The 17,822-nt window shown below is 35.3% G+C and overlaps 2 protein-coding genes across 4 annotated transcripts in view; one reads left to right on the top strand and one right to left on the bottom strand.

The window, feature by feature from the left end:
• The window catches only part of VMP1 (vacuole membrane protein 1), a 132,210-nt gene that overhangs the window by 69,374 nt on the left and 45,014 nt on the right, over positions 1–17,822 (bottom strand). For all 3 annotated transcript variants that reach the window (XM_043583895.1, XM_043583893.1, XM_043583894.1), the window contains exon 6: positions 2,846–3,013. In XM_043583895.1, coding sequence (XP_043439830.1) covers positions 2,846–3,013 — 168 coding nt within the window. The remainder of the gene's footprint in view (positions 1–2,845; positions 3,014–17,822) is intronic.
• PTRH2 (peptidyl-tRNA hydrolase 2) overlaps positions 10,671–17,822 on the top strand; it is a 58,755-nt gene continuing 51,603 nt past the window's right edge. Inside the window, exon 1 of the mRNA XM_043583897.1 lies at positions 10,671–10,790. The gene's annotated coding sequence lies outside the window, so the exon portion shown is untranslated. The remainder of the gene's footprint in view (positions 10,791–17,822) is intronic.

Here is a 17,822-nt window from a genome sequence, read left to right on the forward strand (position 1 = left end):
ATGTAATGGCTTATTTCATTTAACATAATGTTTTTGAGGTTCATACTATAGTACAATTCAGAACTTCATTCCTTTTTATGGATGAATAATATTCCATTATACGTATATACTACATTTTATCCATTTATCTGTTGCGGGACACTGGGTTGTTTCCACCTTTCTGAAAATGTGGAGGGGTGCCTGGGTGGCTCAGTTAGTCAACCACCCAGTACTTGATTTCAGCTCAGCTCATAATCTCATGGTGAGAGTAAGCCAGTGTTGGGCTCTGCATGGACAGTGTGGAGCCTGCTTGGGATTCCACCCCCCTGCCCCGCCCCTCCTGTGCTCTCTCTCTCTCAAAATAAATAAACATTTAAAAAATTAAAAAAAAAAAAAAAAGAAAAAGAAAATGTGGATAATACTACTGAGGAATGAAGTACAAGTATCTGTACTTATACCTGAGTCCCAGTTTTCAGTTCTTGTGGGTATTAATGTAGGAGTGGAATTAGAGGAGGGTCATATGGTAATTCTACATTTAGGTTTTTGAGAATCCACCAAACTCTTTTCCCTAGCAGCTAAATTACTTTACATTCCCAACAGTCTACAAGAGTTCCAATTTCTCCACATCCTGGTACTTGTTTTCTTTTTAAAAAAATAATAGCAAAGGGTATTTCCTTGTGGTTTGAATTTGCACTTCCCCAATGACTAAGTGATGCTGAGAATCTGTGCACTTATTGGCCATTAGTGTATCTTCTTTGGAGATAAGTCTATTCAAGTCCTTTGCCCATTTTTAAAATTGGGTTGTTAAGTTGTAGAAGTTCTTCAAACATTCTGGATATTAAACCTTTATCAGATATATGATTTGTGAACATCCCCTTGCATTCTGTGGGTTATCTTTTCACTCCCTTGATAATGTTGTTTTTTTTTTTTGACATAAAAGAGGTTTTTATTTTAGTGAAGTTCAACTTACCTATTACTTTTTCTTGTTGTCTATGTTTTTGGGGTGTCATATTTAAGAAACCATTGCCAAATCCAACACCATGCAGATTGTCTCTACATCTTCCTCTAAGAGTTGTACAGTTTTAGTTCGTAAGCTTAAGTCCCTGATGCATTTTGAGTTAATTTTTACAGAAGGTAAGGGTCCAAATCCATTATTCTGAATGTGTATATGGTTTTCCCAGCACCTTTTGTTGAAACGACTATCCATATAAATATTGAGAACAATAGGAACCAATTTAAATGTAACTTGATATGCGCTCCACTTTATATGTGACAAAAGACAATTTCAAAAAAGGAAATATGAAGAGCACTCAGCCAATTAACTAGGATTAATCAACATTCTTGTACTATGTGCAAAACCTTATACTGACTGCTGTGAGGGTAATAAATTTAAGGTACAGTTTATATTTTTTAGGAGCTTAAAATTTATTTGGGAAAGTAAGCCACTACACTAGTCTAGTTAACTAATTTAAGGCATGCATGGAGCTAGGCCAAATGAACACTTCAAACAATATGAACAATGGGAGTTGGAGGAGGCAGTTATCACTGCCAGCTGCGATGGAAGTTTTTCTTTGTTGGCATTAGTGTTAATCCAGCCATGTAAATCATTTGTGAAGGAACTAAAGCAAAACAGAAAACCGAATCCATATACATGGTCTCTTTCTAGCATGTTCCAAGTATCTTCTGTTATTTTAATAATAATTTTTCATCAAAAGACTAATGTGGTCAAATTTATAAAACATATGCAACTAGTACAATGAATTTTGTTTCCAGTGCTTATAAAAGAGTAACAGGAAATACGACAATTTTTCCTGCCTTTCATATTCAACAAATTCAAAATATGGCATTTCCCTTACAATTCTTTTAAAACACAACATACTAGGCTATAGTATATATAACTGACAAATAAGTTATATTAAAAACAAAGACGATCGTATGAAACACACACACACAGACAATATAGTTGTTAACCTTTAAATAAGTGTATTTGAAAACTTTCCCTCTTCCATGGGTATGGCATTCATGTTCATTTTAGTCAAGATTTTTAACTGATCTGTTCCATATGTTTTATTTTATAAGACACTGTTAGGGGAAAAAAGTTACAGAGAACATATAACTTAATGAATCCAAATGACAAAAAATGTTCAAAGAGTAACAGAAAGTCTTTAGCAAATGAACTATTCCTCAATGATACACATTTGAATGAATATAGGCATATAGAAAAAAAAAAGAATACTTTGTATGGATTAAAATAATCTGTCACTGGATATATAGTACAAAAGCTTCCCAAAATACACTTAAGCAAACCATAAAAAGAATAATTGGTACAACTGAAAGCAAGATCACCATATACAACCATACAGTCTGATACCCTCACTACAGTAAAGCTTGGTCTATTAAAAAAATATCTGACCTTACTTCAGTATTACTAGCAACTCAGAAAATGAAATAAGTCCTCTAAGAATAAACACAGAGTATCTGAATCTAGGAGAGGGACATACAACATTTACCAATCTGGGACTGAAAATATAACCACTTGCTATGTGTTTATCAAATATTTCACATTGGTAAAATTTTGCAAAGTAGTATAGTTGTATCATCTATCCTCCATTTCCCTCTTGTTGTCTACATGGTATCCACTGCTTGTTGTACCTATGGCTTCATGCCTTACTCTGAATGTCATTCATGAATGGGGAAGCTCTAAAAGGTTTCTCTTACTTGGAAGCAGATAACTGGTGACTTCATGAATTAATTGTTTATTGACGTGCTATGTGGATATACATTTGGATTAAATTTTCAATGAGGTACAACAAAGTATCAAAATAGTGAGGTTAATTTTAGACAAATATGAAAATGGACATCTTACCCACATGCAGGCCTCAATCCTAACTTTTGAGATGATGCTCCACAAAGAAATGGTTCCTTCAATGCTCTCTTCATCTGGACAAATAATTTGATCAGGATAAGGTGGTTCAGGGAAATTAACTGAATTGCATTCATAAGCAGCTAATGTAACTGAAGCTATATGTGGACCCTATGAAACAAATATGAGAAACCTCTGATGAGAAATATTAATGAAAAAGGAATTACCAATCAATATACATGCCATTTTAACAGTACCTTAATTACTATACACAAATAGAAAAATCTTAGCTTCTAGAGAATAAGAATCTAACTACATATTTCAAGTTGCAGTTGGTAATTTGAAAAACTAATCCTTAATCTCTTCCTAGCTTGTTTTTTTAATTCAGATTTATTGAAGTATAATTTACATATAATAGTATATAGGTATATAGTTCATTGAGTTTTGACAAATATATTGAACTGTATAAGCACAACCAATCAAGATATAGAACACTTCCATCACTACAAAAAGTTCCCTGGTGTCTTTTTATAGTCAATCTCCTTCTCCAACACCATATGATTTCTGGCTTTATTTGATTTTATTCATCTATATTCTCATTTGTAAGAATGTTATACCCCTTGATAAAAAATTCCTGTGCCCTAATTCCTTTAGGCATGATTCGAGAATACCACTTTTCTGTCCTTACTTAAAAACAGTTGGTGAAGTAACTACCTCACTTATCTTTCCCAAAGATAAGAGGTCCTAAAACAAAATAAAACTGTGGAACAAATATCAGTAAGTTTTTCTTTTAAAGCAGTATTTTCTATGGAAGATTTTGTGTTGCTTTGTACCTTTATTTTAAAATATTAAAAATTAGGGGCACCTGGGTGGCTCAGTCGGTTGAGCATCCAACTTCGGCTAAGGTCATGATCTTGCAGTTTGTAAGTCTGAGCCCCACATTGGGCTCACTGCTGTCCACCTGTCAGTGCAGAGCCTGCTTCAGATCCTCTGTCCCCCTTTCTCTGCCCCTCCCCTGCGTGTGCTCTCCCAAAAAATAAATATAAAAAACAATAAACTAAAATATTACAAATTAATAATAATCACATAGGTTAAAATGGATTAATATTAGATGTGTGATAAAGGCTTAATAAACACAATGGTTCCCAAGTGCACATGCATGCCAAGGTGAGGGGTCTGTACAAGAACCAACTAGGGAGTTTGTTAAATATACAAATTCCTGGGTTCCCTAACATAGATTTATTCAATAGGTGGGGATGGGAACCTGTATGTTTTAAATGAGTTTCTTTAGAATTTCAAATAAGTTAGGTTCTCTAATAGGCTAGGTTTAGGAACCATTGGGATAACAGTAAATTAAGGGTCAGGAATGAAACTTTTTTTTTTTTTTTTAACGTTTATTTTGAGAGAGACAGAGACAGAGACAGAGACAGAGAGACAGAGAATCCCAAGCAGGCTCTGTGTTAGCAGAGTGGGGCTCGAACCCACAAACCATGAGATCATGACCTGAGCCAAAACCAAGAGCCAGATGCTTAACCGACTGAGCCACTCAGGCGCCCCAGGAATTAAACAACCTTAGACAAAGTCACTTAACTTTTTTTCTGGGCCTCAGTTTACTCTTCTGCAAAGCAAAAAAATTAAGACTCATAGTTTTATTCAGCTCCAAAATAAAAAACTTCAAATATAATTAAATATGTGAATTAAAATCTAACAATAATTTCCAAAGTTCTCATGAGGTATCAGAGCTAAACACTGGACATCCTTAACACGTTTAACACACAAGCTGTAAATATTTACTTTAAAGCATACTGTAGACCTAGTGCCTATAAGCATAACTTCTAGAGCCACATGCTCTGGTTCAGGTTCTGGACTCTGTAACTTACCTTCTGAGTCTTGCTCTCCTAATCTATAAAATGGAAATAATCAAATACCTTCAGAACCTACATTCTGGGGATACCATAAAATTTAAACCAGTCAACTTATATAAAGTACCCAGCTTAGAATAAACCCTCAAAATGTAATAACTAACTAGCCATTAGTTATTACAAAGAAAAATACTGTATTTGTAGAATAAAATTTGTAGAATAAAATTTTGTAGAATATCAAATAAAAATATAGTAAAAATTTTTGTTATACAATATGTTTTAGATAATATAATATTAAATTGTATGCATTAATATATTAAAATATATATATATAATTTTATCCTCTCTAGCTCTATACACATACACACATACAGTAAGTGGTCTCGGTATACAAGAGGTTTGTTTTTTTTTTAATTTCTTTTCTTAAAGTTTACTTGTTTTGAGAGTGAGAAAGAGAGAAAGAGAGAGTGTCAGGTGGGGGGGGGGGGAGGAGCAGAGGGAGAAGGAGAAAGAGACTCCTAAGCAGGCTCCATGTTTAGTGCAGGGCCCAACGTGGGGCTTGATCTTACCACCACAAGATCACGACCTGAGCCTATATCAAAAGTCCGACGCTTAACCGATTGAGCCACCCAGAGGCCCTGAGAGCCTTTTTAAATCATAAGGTAAAAGAATTAGTGGTTCAAAGACAAAAGTGCACAAGATGCAACAATGAAAATAAAACATTAAGGAACTATTGCTATTAAGATAAAAGGTGATTTAAAACAAAACTTTTTGTTGTAAGTTAATACAAAAAATATATTCATAAATCTAAGCTACATTTCTCCCTATATGCAACTGGCATTATGTGTTCAAAGACAATCTAAAAAATGTAGTACTGCATGTAGCACTGAATCAATTATTAGTTTTTTTCTGGACCAAAAAAATCTATGTGAATTTTTTAGCCTCTTCATCTTTCTCTTGAGTTTTAATTCACAGAAATTAATAAAGAGTAATATTTACATTAAAAGAATAATTACGTAAATGCTTTTGAGTAGTCACATTTTCCTTCAAAGTTATTAACCATGAAATCCACAATTGCTTCCTTGAATACTATATGCATAAAAGATTTCACAGTTGAGAGGAAAAAGAATTATTTTGTGATTCTTAAAAAAAAAAAGTTTAAAGTTTGTGGAATTCAGAATAATTGAATAATTAGTGAAAAATTTCTTACTCTACACATATAGCTAAGTATCAGATGTAATTAAAAAAACAAACAAAAAACGTAACTTCAACCTATAATGTATGAAACGCAAAAGAAAAATGTGATACCAGTAAGTAAAATAGAAGAAATTCAAGAGTTTGCCCATGATACCCCACAAACTGTCCCTATAATATACAGTACAGTCTACTTCTCAACCCTAGAAACAAACTCTAAGTGAACAAAATTAAACTGCCCTGGATACTAAATAATAATATTTCTGGGATGTACAGGAAAGAAAAACCTACATTTCTATTCTAGAAATATAAAATATGTACCTCAACAGATCAAACACATTATCCAACAAGATAAAAGACTTATTCATAGTTTCAATTTTAAGTAATTCTAAAAAGGGAAAATTTCAGCAATCTGATGAGAATTTTTTCCCTAAAGAAAGGACGGTTCATTCACACAACTAAACTGATATATACTTTCCATAACCACACTAATAAGTCATGATTACTCAGCCTTTGAGGCAGATGTGGTTCCCAGCAAAACGGACACAAATAACTCAGCTTCTTGTCCTTTGTTCATTCTCAAGAGCCCGTTTAGTCCGTACCTTGACATTTTAGTTTAAACTACGTTAATTATAGGAAACTTCACAAATTCTTTTCAACATTATAGGCTGATGGTTCCTATATATAATTGAGTTGAATGAAATAAATATTAGTTTACATGAAAAATCCAAACACCAAGACTAAAAAATTGTTTTGATTAAAATATTTTTAAAGGTTACACATATTCAAATTAACTTTTATTTTCTACAACCTACAAGTCCTACTGCACTGTATCATATATTAAATGTCTTAACTATGCTAAATGAAAAACCAAGGGATAAAGACAAACAGCTACAGTGTAAGCAGAAAACACTATCTGGACAGAACCACCATGAAACATATAAAACCCAACAATGTATTGAGCAGGAGGTTACAGCTGTCCTGAGAGCATTTAGATATTGATATGTATGGATTAGAGATCCTGGCCTTTGGTTGGGGGTTTTCTGTCTCAGATCATGAAGTGGTACTGACTTTTACATCTACAGTAAACTAAAAGACCGGACAAAACACATGGAACAATTCTTTTCAGGCATTGTACCATAGGCAGTCTATGATTTCTGACTGCTGATAGAAGGAATACAAATGAGGAAACCCTATGATGGCTCTGGCTTTTCATTTGTAGACACATTCCATGTCTATAGCAAAATCCAAAGAGAAAGAGCCCAAGCAAAGCATGGTGGTCTTGGGGTGCCTGGCTGGCTCAGTCTGAAGAGCGTGTAACTCAGGGTTGTGAATTTGAGCCCCACGTTGGGTGTAGAAATTACTAAAAATAATACATTTTTTAAAAAACAGCACGGTGGTCTTGCTGAATTGAGAAGTAAATCTGAGTTCAGGGAGCCTGAGTAGTTGAAATCTGTGGGACAGAATGATAATAAAGAGAAAGAACTCTAGAAACATGCACAGGGTCCTCTTGAGACTTTGATATACAAAGCTGCATTGCAGGCTAGGGTGAGATTCCATTAGGCTAGGCAAAGAACAAGTGGTGGGAAAACAACTTACAACAGTTGTAAGATAAACAATTCCTAGGGTTCACAAGGACTAGGAAACACCTGCAGTTCAACCAGCTAGAGTGCAGAGACTCGGCATTCAGGGAAGACCCTAAAAGGAGCCTAGAGTAACAGTTACTCCAGATAGGCCATAACATGTTTTCTTTTAAAAAAGCCTTAAACAGATCAAGTTGATGACAGGTAACTTGACTGCCAACCAAAACAGAAAACTGATGCTCTGCAAAGAAAGACAACAAATCCATACAATCAACAATTTTAATACTACATGTACAGCATCTAATAAGAAACAACTAGATCTGTGAAGAACGAAAATATGACCCAGAAGAAACATTAATCAACAGGAACAGAAATGTCAGAGATAATGGAAATATGAGACAAGAACCTAAAAACAGTAAATATAAGTAAGTTCAAGGATTTAAACAGCAGTTGGCAAACTTCAAATTACAGACCAAATTTGGCCCACGCTAGTTTTATAAAGAAAGTTTCAAAGAATATAGCCATGTCCATTCACTTACATATCGTGTCTGGCTAATTCTGTGCTATAAGAGCAAAACTGAATAGCGCTGAAAGACTCTACAGTTCCACAAAATCTAAAATATTTATTATGTGGTCCTTTGCAAAAAAAGTTTGCTGATACCTGGAAAACATAGGGGTGGCTCAGCTAGTTAAGGTTGGTTTTGGCTCAGGTCATAATCCCACAGTTTTGTGGGTTGGAGCCCCATGTAGGGCTCTGCACTGACAGTGCAAAGCCTGCTCGAGATTCTCTCTCTCCCTCTGCCCCTCCCCCACATACACTGTCTCTGTCTCCCTCAAAATAATAAACTTAAAAAAAAAAAGGAAAACACAAACATGAAAGAAATGGAAAGTATAAAAAATGGAACTTCTAGAGCTGAAGACAATATCTGAATGGAAAAATTCATTGGCTAGATTATCAACAGATTAGACAGACACCACAGAAGAAAATATTAGAGAACTTGAAGTCAGGGCAATAGAAAGTATCCAAACTAAAGGATACAGAGGGTAAAGACTATGAAAGAAATAAACCACAGTGACCTGTGGAATAATACCAACTAGTCTAGTATACATGTAATTGGAATCCCAGAAAGAGAGGAGAAGGTGTGTGTTGGTGGGAAGGAGTGTGTGCAGAAAAATACTTGGAAGAAATAGTAGCCAAGTATTTAAGGTTTGATGAAAAATACCAATCCATCAACTCACAGATCTAAGAAATTCAAGAAACCTCAGGACAAATACAAAGAAAACACTTAAATCACTGAAAATCAGCACAATCAGAATCTAATCAAATTGCTATTAACTCAATAATGATGAGAAAAATCTCAAAAGCAACTGGAGGGGTAAAGATAAATTATCTACGGGGAAATATAGATAATACTTCTCATCAGAATAATGCAATCCAAAGACAATGGAGTTACTTCTCTGAAGAGCTGAAAGAAAAAAAAATCTAGAATCCAGGGAAAATATATTTCCAAAATAAAAATAACATAAAAATATTTTCAGATAAACAAAAGCCAAAAAAATCTGTTGCACCAGATCTGGACTATAACAAATGTTAAAGGAAGTTCTTAGATAGAAGAAAAGTGATACCAGATGAAATCTTAATGTATACAAAGTAATAAAGAATACTACAAATATAAAAGATCTTTCCTCCTCATTAAAAATCTTTTCAAAAATAACTAGTTGTCTGAAGTAAAAACTATAACACATGTAGAAGTAAAATATATGACAACAACAGCATACATTATGGGAGGGAGAAAAATGGAATATACTATTGCAGAGCAGTTAAATAATATATATGTATTTTTAAAATGCTCCATCCAAAAAAAGATAGGAAAAGAATACAAAATAGGTGGGGCAAAATAAAAAATAGGTGGGACAAACAGCTTGAGGGTACACTTAAATCCAACCACACTGATAACTACATTAATTATAAATTGACCAAACATACAAATGAAAAGACAGAGAGTGTCAGACTGGATTAAAGACATGCCATCTATAAGAATCCCATTTTATTTTTCTTTGAAGTTTATTTTTATTTATTTTTGAGACAGCATGCATGAGCAGGGGAAGAGCAGAGCGGGAGGGAGAAAGAGACTCCCAGGCAGGTACTGTGCTGTCAGTGCAGAGCCTGATGCAAGGCTTGATCCCATAAACTGTGAGATCATGACCTGAGCCAAAATCAAGAGTTAGACACTTACCCAACTGAGCCACACAGGTGCTCCAAGAAGCCCATTTTATTTTTTTACAAAAATTAAAAAAAATTTTTTTGGGGGGGGCGCCTGGGTGGCTCAGTCGGTTAAGCGGCCAACTTCAGCTCAGGTCATGATCTCGCAATCCATGAGTTCGAGCCCCATGTTGGGCTCTGTGCTGACAGCTCAGAGCCTGGAGCCTGTTTCAGATTCTGCGTCTCCCTCTCTCTGACCCTCCCCCGTTCATACTCTCTTTCTGTCTCAAAAATAAATAAACGTTTAAAAAAAAAATTAAAAAAAATTTTTTTTAACGTTCATTTATTTTTGACAGAAAGAGAGCGTGCGAGCAGGGGAGGGACAGAGAGAGAGGGAGACACAGAATCCGAAGCAGGCTCCAGGCTCTGAGCTGTCAACAGAGCCCGATGCGGGGCTCAAACCCATGAACTGTGAGATCATGACCTCAGCCGAAGTCAGACGCTTAACCAACTGAGCCACCCAGGTACCCCCTAGGAAGTCCATTTTAAACATCAAGACCCAAAAGTAAAAATAAAGGGATAAAAACATAGAACCCATTTTGAAATAATCATAAAAAATATGGAGTGGCTATATTAATATCAGATAAAGTAGGATTGACTATAGGGAGTATTACTAGAGATGAATAAGGACATTTCAAAATGATAAAAGCACTAATTCTAGAAAAGACACATCAATGCTAAATATGTAGGCACTTAACTACAGTGTAAAATACATAAAGCAAAAACTGACAGAACTGAAAGGACAAATAAATATCCACAATTACAGCTGAAAATTTCAATACCCTTCTCTTATGAGTTGACAGAACAATTAAATTGACAACCAGTATGGATACAGAAGACCTGAACAATATGGAACACTCCACCCAACAACAGCCAAATCCATATTCTTTTCAAGAACACATGGAACATTCATCAATATAGACCATATGATCTGGTATAAAACAAGTCTCAGTGTATTTAAAAGCACGTGCCATGATCAACACAAGGAGCACTACTCAAGGAAAAGTGGCAAATGAAGGTCCTGAAGGTTAATTTCTCCAGTTAAGGTCAGTATCTTTTAACCTATGTGGTCGTAATCAAAGGAAGGCCAAACAGTTATATCTAGCCCAGACTGTTATTCCCCAGCACAGGAAGCTCTATAAATTCCCTAGAGATCAAGTCACAAGTAACATTCACTAACTGGACGCATAACCCCTGAGAGTTCCTAATTACTGCCAATGGAAGTTCCCGTTAATGATAAAGAAGTTAAATTTTATGACTGTGATAAAAAGTTATACTCTCATTAAAGTGGCAGGTTTTAGGTCTTTTTCTTTTCTTTCTTTCTTTTGGATAATCTAGTGTAGTTATTCTAGGTGAAGCTGTGGCAATAAGATAGTTCAGCTATTTGTAACATATCAGACATCTGGTTTTACTTCAGTTCAAAGCCTCATATATCTGGTCTCATGAGATGTATTACATTATATTTTCCAAAGTTTTGATCATGGAATAATTTTGCCTTGCCCAGGATGAACGAGGTAGTGTTTAGCCAAGGACTAGTATGTCTGAGTGAGAGCAAAATTATAGTTAATTTGGGGGTAAAATTTCTTATGAGAGGAGATATGCATATTTGTGGAAGAAGTGTTTTAACTTTTAAAATATTTTTTAAGATAAATTTTAGAAGTTACATTTCTACAATTTAAATTCTTTCATGAGCAGTATAAAAGGGGAAGTTTTAGTGATTGGTTGAAAAAATTTAACAGAGACAATTCTATGAGATCAATTTGTACTCTAACTTCAGGAATTAATATACCAAAAGTTCTAAGACAAATTTAGAATTAAAAAAAATTGTCCTAGGGGCGCCTGGGTGGCGCAGTCGGTTAAGCATCCGACTTCAGCCAGGTCACGATCTTGCGGTCCGTGAGTTCGAGCCCCGCGTCAGGCTCTGGGCTGATGGCTCAGAGCCTGGAGCCTGTTTCCGATTCTGTGTCTCCCTCTCTCTCTGCCCCTCCCCCGTTCATGCTCTGTCTCTCTCTGTCCCAAAAATAAATAAACGTTGAAAAAAAAATTTAAAAAAATAAAAAATAAAAAAAAAATTGTCCTAAACAGATAAAATTATCATACCTGAAATTATACAACAGAAAAAAACCCATAAAATGGTAGTGAAGATAATAATGTACCTATATAAGCTCTGAGAAAGAAGACTTGGTACCACAAACACAAAGTAGGATCTTTGTAAGGAAGGAGTGGGATATTCGTACATTAATCTCTGAAAAAAATTATATTAGTAAAATGACAAACTTATATATGCATTGCTGCTTCATTACAAAAAAAAAAAAGTTTTGGGGCACCTGGGTGGTTCAGTCGGTTGAACATCTGACTTCAGCTCAGGTCATGATCTCAAGGTTTGAGAGTTGAGCCTCGCATCGGGCTCTGTGCTGACAGCTCAGAGCCTGAAGCCTGCTTCGGATTCTGTGTCTCCCCTCTTCCTCTGCCCCTCCCTGACTCATGCTCTGTCTCTCCCAAAAATACACATTAAAAAAAAAAAACAAAAAAACTCTGTTTAAAGTTTTCTGCTTTGGAACTTTACTGTTGGATTTATTTAGGGGCCAGTTTTTGCAAATACATTTTCTTAAAAACAAAAACCTAAAATGGTCATAAATGGTAAGTCTATTTAGCCAAACCTCTTTATCAACCCAGATGAAGAATATGATATCACATTAATTGATAGCATATAAGTATGTGTATATATGAGTTTTTACAAGGAAGATAAGCAGACAGACAGACATTCATCCACCTTAGGCAGCTCCCTTAGAACTGATAAAACATTCCTAATGAATAGAATTGTTTGCACAACATCTGTAATGTCAATTCATAGCCTAATCCATCATCCGTACACAGAAGTCAAGTGAGATCCCAAAGGCAAAATTTCCAATTAGTTTTGTCTGGAAAGTTTAGGGCAAAGGTAATAAAATCAAGAATCCTGTGCTGATTCACTGGGAAAGCATTTGTTTGCCACACTCCTTCACTAAGGAACAAAAGGAGTCAGTGGTTAGGTTGGAATGTGATTCATTAGAAATATCTGGGTGATAAATAAATGAAAGGAGATGACAAATGGCTGTCTGTACAACTTGCAAAACCCTTGTTTTCTTTAAGTCTGACTTTTAAGGGACTTTAAAATGCTTTTGCAAACAGGAATTCTACTTCTCAAATTCTATTAATCATTGCTTTTCTCATCATAGTCAGAAAACAATTTACCTAAGTTTACGGTTTACAGCAAATCATTCTAGAAGGCTAAAGCATAAAACTATTGATTGCAAATAGGCACTGAGAAGTTTAACTAGTGTTCATATTATTGTTGTGAGAAAGGTCCCAAGTTTACAAAATAAGCCTCTGGTCACACTACATAAAATGCAGTATATATAATGTCAAAAAGCAGTAATTTGAGCATTAATGTGCATTTGTTTTCTGAATCTGTTAGTAACTTATTAGATATAATCGGACTTCCATCTCACATTTATTTGATGAAAATCCTAATAATAATAATTGTAACAATGCCTGCATGACCTAAGTAACAGGGCAAGAATGTAAGAGATTCTTTTATTTTTTATTTTTTTCATGTTTATTTATTTTGAGAGAGAAGAGAGAATGAGCAGGGGAGGGGCAGAGAGACAGTGAAAGAGAGAATCCCAAGCAGGCTCTGCACAGCGCAAAGCTGGACATGGAGCTCAATCTCATGAACTGTAAGATCATGACTTGAGCGGAAATCAAGAGCAAGACACTTAACCTACTGAGCCACCCAGGCATCCCTTTATGAGATTCTATAGTAAAAGTGTTATGGTAAGTATAAAACTGCTAACCAAAACAAAAATGTATAATAAATTCTATAGTGCATGCTCCCAAGTTATAAGGACATTCAATAGAAGTCATTTTTATTATATTGAATTAATCCATGTTTCCTTTTTTAAAGATTTTATTTATTTTATTTTTATTAAAAAAAAATTTTTTTTTAAGTTTATTTATTTTTGAGACAGAGAGAGACAGAGCATGAACGGGGGAGGGGCAGAGAGAGAGGGAGACACAGAATCGGAAGCAGGCTCCAGGCTCTGAGCCATCAGCCCAGAGCCTGACGCGGGGCTCGAACTCACGGACCGTGAGATCGTGACCCGAGCCGAAGTCGGACGCTCAACCGACTGAGCCACCCAGGCGCCCCTAAAAAAATTTTTTTAATGTTTATTCATTTTTGAAAGACAGAGCACAACTAGGGGTGGGGAGGAGAGAAAGGGGGGACACAGAATCTGAAGCAGGCTCCAGGCTCCGAGCTGCCAGCACCAGAGCCTGACGGGGGGCTCAAACCCATGAACAGCGAGATCATGATCTGAGCCGAAGTCGGACACTCAACCGAATGAGCCACCCAGGCGCCCCTAAAGATTTTATTTTTAAGTAATCTCTATACCCAACCTGGGGCCTGAATCACCACCCTGAGATCAACAGTCTCATGCTCCACTGACTGAGCCAGCCAGGCGCCCCTAGACATGTTTTACTTATCTTCTCTAAACCTAAGCAACTTGTGATCATAAAGTTGATTTAAGTGTTCAGGAGAAGAGAACCACATATTTATAGAGAACTTTAAAAAAGGCTATTATAAATTATTTAAAATATATACCCAATAGGACAGATTTCAGCTAACCTGAATCTCCTTATCTTTCATTAAAGCACACATTAATAAACAGTGATTTAAGGGCAGGAAGTTATCCAGTCTATGCATACCCCTTTTGTTTTGTGAAAACCTGGCCCTATGTCCTGGAGACCTTAGTTTCTTCTTTTGATGCGGTGATACTCACAAGAGTTAATGCATGAGTCACTCTTTGGGGAAAGGCAGGGAGAAGAGCTGATCATGCCTTCATCAAAAAAAGCGCAAACAGACCTTTTCTAAGAAGGGCCTGTTTGGTCTTCCCGCCAGAGTCCTGAATCACTGCATACTTATAGCCAGAGTCATTATACCTATACAGAGCATTATCCAGTTACACCAGAATCCTACTTTTGCCAATGCCTTCCCTCATTTTTGCCTTATACAGGGATAGACAGGTGAGCAATGAGGCATTTATCAGAGTCAAGCAGGGAAAAAAGAGGTTGGCTAACAATTTTGTAAAAGAATTCTCCTACCTCATAGCATTAAGCCATTACTACAATATTTCTCTTACTGAACCTACTTCACTATTTCATTTCAATCCATACCCGTGCAGTTTTCCAAGTAACATTTACTTTAGGCATTAAAGAGCCAATAGTCAAAAAGTATAAGAAATGTCTACACCTAAGGAAAACACAGCTTTTTAGTAGCATACTATAAAGTACTATATACATACTATAAAGCACTTGTTCATTAAAGGAAAAGGCGGGGTTACAGAAGGGTTCTATAAACATTCAACAGCAATCAAGATGTCATATTTTTAAATATACAATCATTACCACATACTTTTGTAATGAAATAATCCTAAACTTTAAAGCAGAAACAGGCCTCTGAATTTTACACAAAGGCAAATATCTCACAACTAACTTTCTTTATTTTATAACAGAGAGAAGTTTTTTTTTCTATTACAATGGTCCTATTAAACAAATGACTCATTAATACTATTCAGATGATAATGCCTTGATGTTATAGCTTTTAATAAAACCTAATATATTCCACAACGTAATCGAACTGTTCCAAAGCTTTTCTATATCCCAACTGCATCTAGACAGGGCAACTCTAACACTTTCAACACGTGACTATCCCTCCCATCCAGGAATTCAATGGTTAAAATGTACATGCCAAAGGGAAAAGTTATCTGTATCGTATATTCAGCCTTCTATTTATAGCTCAATATTTGGGTGCCTTTTACCATTATTGTTGATAGTTCTTGTTCTCATTAGACTCCTTTTTCTAAGAGTGGGTTTTTTTTGAAAGGAATCTAGGGCTTCTTAAGGCTTTGTCCAGGAAACTGCTCCACCTAGTGTCAGAACTGTTCACATATTTGAAACTTGTAAATTCCTGTCTAAGGACTCATTCTCTTTGTTATTATTAAGAAAAATAAACTTTATAAATCATAAATGGCACATACAGTATACAAATGGCTCTTTAATCATCTGCTTGCCTTGTAACTTGGTGAATAATAATATATGTGTGTTAAGGAGCATGCCTGAGATATATTTCTCATCAAGTACCAAAGTTCCTGTTTTTGTTAGCCTGGTTGTTTACAGAATTATGAATCATATTTTTCTAGTAATGGGAAGTAATTCTAAGGTGGCTACTGAAATAACCCATCACTTCTCCCAACTGTTTTTAACACTCTAAACTTAATCCATAAATTACTTACATCTCATAATGAATGCAATGTTGTAAAAACCAGTATTTAATAGCTGCACACATTAACAATTACTACATGAAATTAGAATTAAATCTTACTGTCATCAGGCAACTCATTTGGAGGCAATTCCCCCACTTCCCTTTTCATGCAAAATTCATTCTTTTTCCCTCGATGGTTTTCTAGACCACTCAAGCACTCACACAACTATATTCTCTTATAAACCATCACGTTAAGTCTAATATTATGACTGGAAGAGAGAAATGATAATATTTTTGGCAAATGGATGAGTCAAATGCATGTCTTATAAAAATCCTTAGAAGATGGCTAGCTCACTAAGGCTCCCAAACTCAATATGCTTCTTCTAATGAACTACTGTCACCTTGTGAGTTAGAGCAAGGCAAACTACAGCTTGAAGATCAACGTGTTTCTGTGAATAAAGTTCACGTTCCTTTATTGTCCTTTGATCCTTTCTCATTGTAATGACAGATCTGAGGAGTTGCAAGAGAAACCGCATGGCCTAAGATATTTACTATATGGCTCTTTACAGAAAAAGTGCTGACCAATGAGATGTCTGGCCCTGATCAGACCATTTAAGGTGGAAATAAGAGGTTATTAACATCAGCAACATTCCCTTCATTAAGTTGTTTTTACTCTGGGCATAACTTCCACTAATAAATAAGCATTCCTGGATCATTCATGTTCTAAATCTTCTGAAAGGAAATCTGCTACATGCTTAAGACTAAAAGAGATTTGTTAATGGATTTCTGGAAATTAATATCCAAGAGAAGAGTGCTTAGAAGGCGCAATCTGAGAAAAATCTGCCAGCCACAGAAGCCTTTTTACATCTGATCTACTTATTAAAAAACATGAGTAAAGTAAATAAATGAAATCAGTAACCTGCACTACTTTCCAGGCAAAATTTGCTCATGAAATAGACATCACACAAAGGAACAAAAAAATGCCTAAGAAATAAAATAGGCAGAGAGCAGTTTACAAGTGCTATTTAATTTCTATTTTGTTATTTAGTTAGGATTCTTTTCTTATATAAAAAAATAACATATCTTACTATAGATATACCAGAGACCATAAGCATGCTCATAAACACTAAGTAAAAAAAACAAAAATCACATTTTAAATCATTATGCCTGGTGTTTATCTAAATTCAATGCAAACAGCATATTACAATGTTATGTATAAAGCAGAGAGTAGATGTAGTTTTATTTGCTGGGGAAATAAAACAGAGGCTGTAGTGGTGTTCAATATAAAACTATTATGCAAAATAAGAAAAAGCTATAGACAGATTAGGTCATTTTTCATCAATAGTCATACCCTTCCTACTGTCTCTGCTTTAGATCAGGTAATTACTACCTCTCACCTGGACAATTGCCTTCTAACTAGACCCCTTATTTTCAGTTGCTTCCCCACCAAATCTATCCTCCACAATGCTTTCAGAGTTATGTTCCTAAACCACATGTTAAAACTTGTTTGGAAAACTCTTTGTGACACATAAAACATAAACTCCCTACTGACATTTAAAGCTTTCCACAATTTGGCACCAATGTATTTTCACACATGGGTCTTCTTTCCATTTCCAAGATTTCCTACTTTCGTATCTGACTGCCTATCCCTCAATAAACCTATCTTTGTGAACTTTTCCTATTCTTTCTCCAAGAGAATTCCTCCCCATTTTAGGAGGTCTTATAACAATTTATGAATATCACTATGAGAGTATTTATATTTGCCATAATGTCCTGC

This window comes from Prionailurus bengalensis, chromosome E1, assembly GCF_016509475.1.
Source record: "Prionailurus bengalensis isolate Pbe53 chromosome E1, Fcat_Pben_1.1_paternal_pri, whole genome shotgun sequence".
Classification (NCBI taxonomy): Eukaryota; Metazoa; Chordata; class Mammalia; order Carnivora; family Felidae; genus Prionailurus; species Prionailurus bengalensis.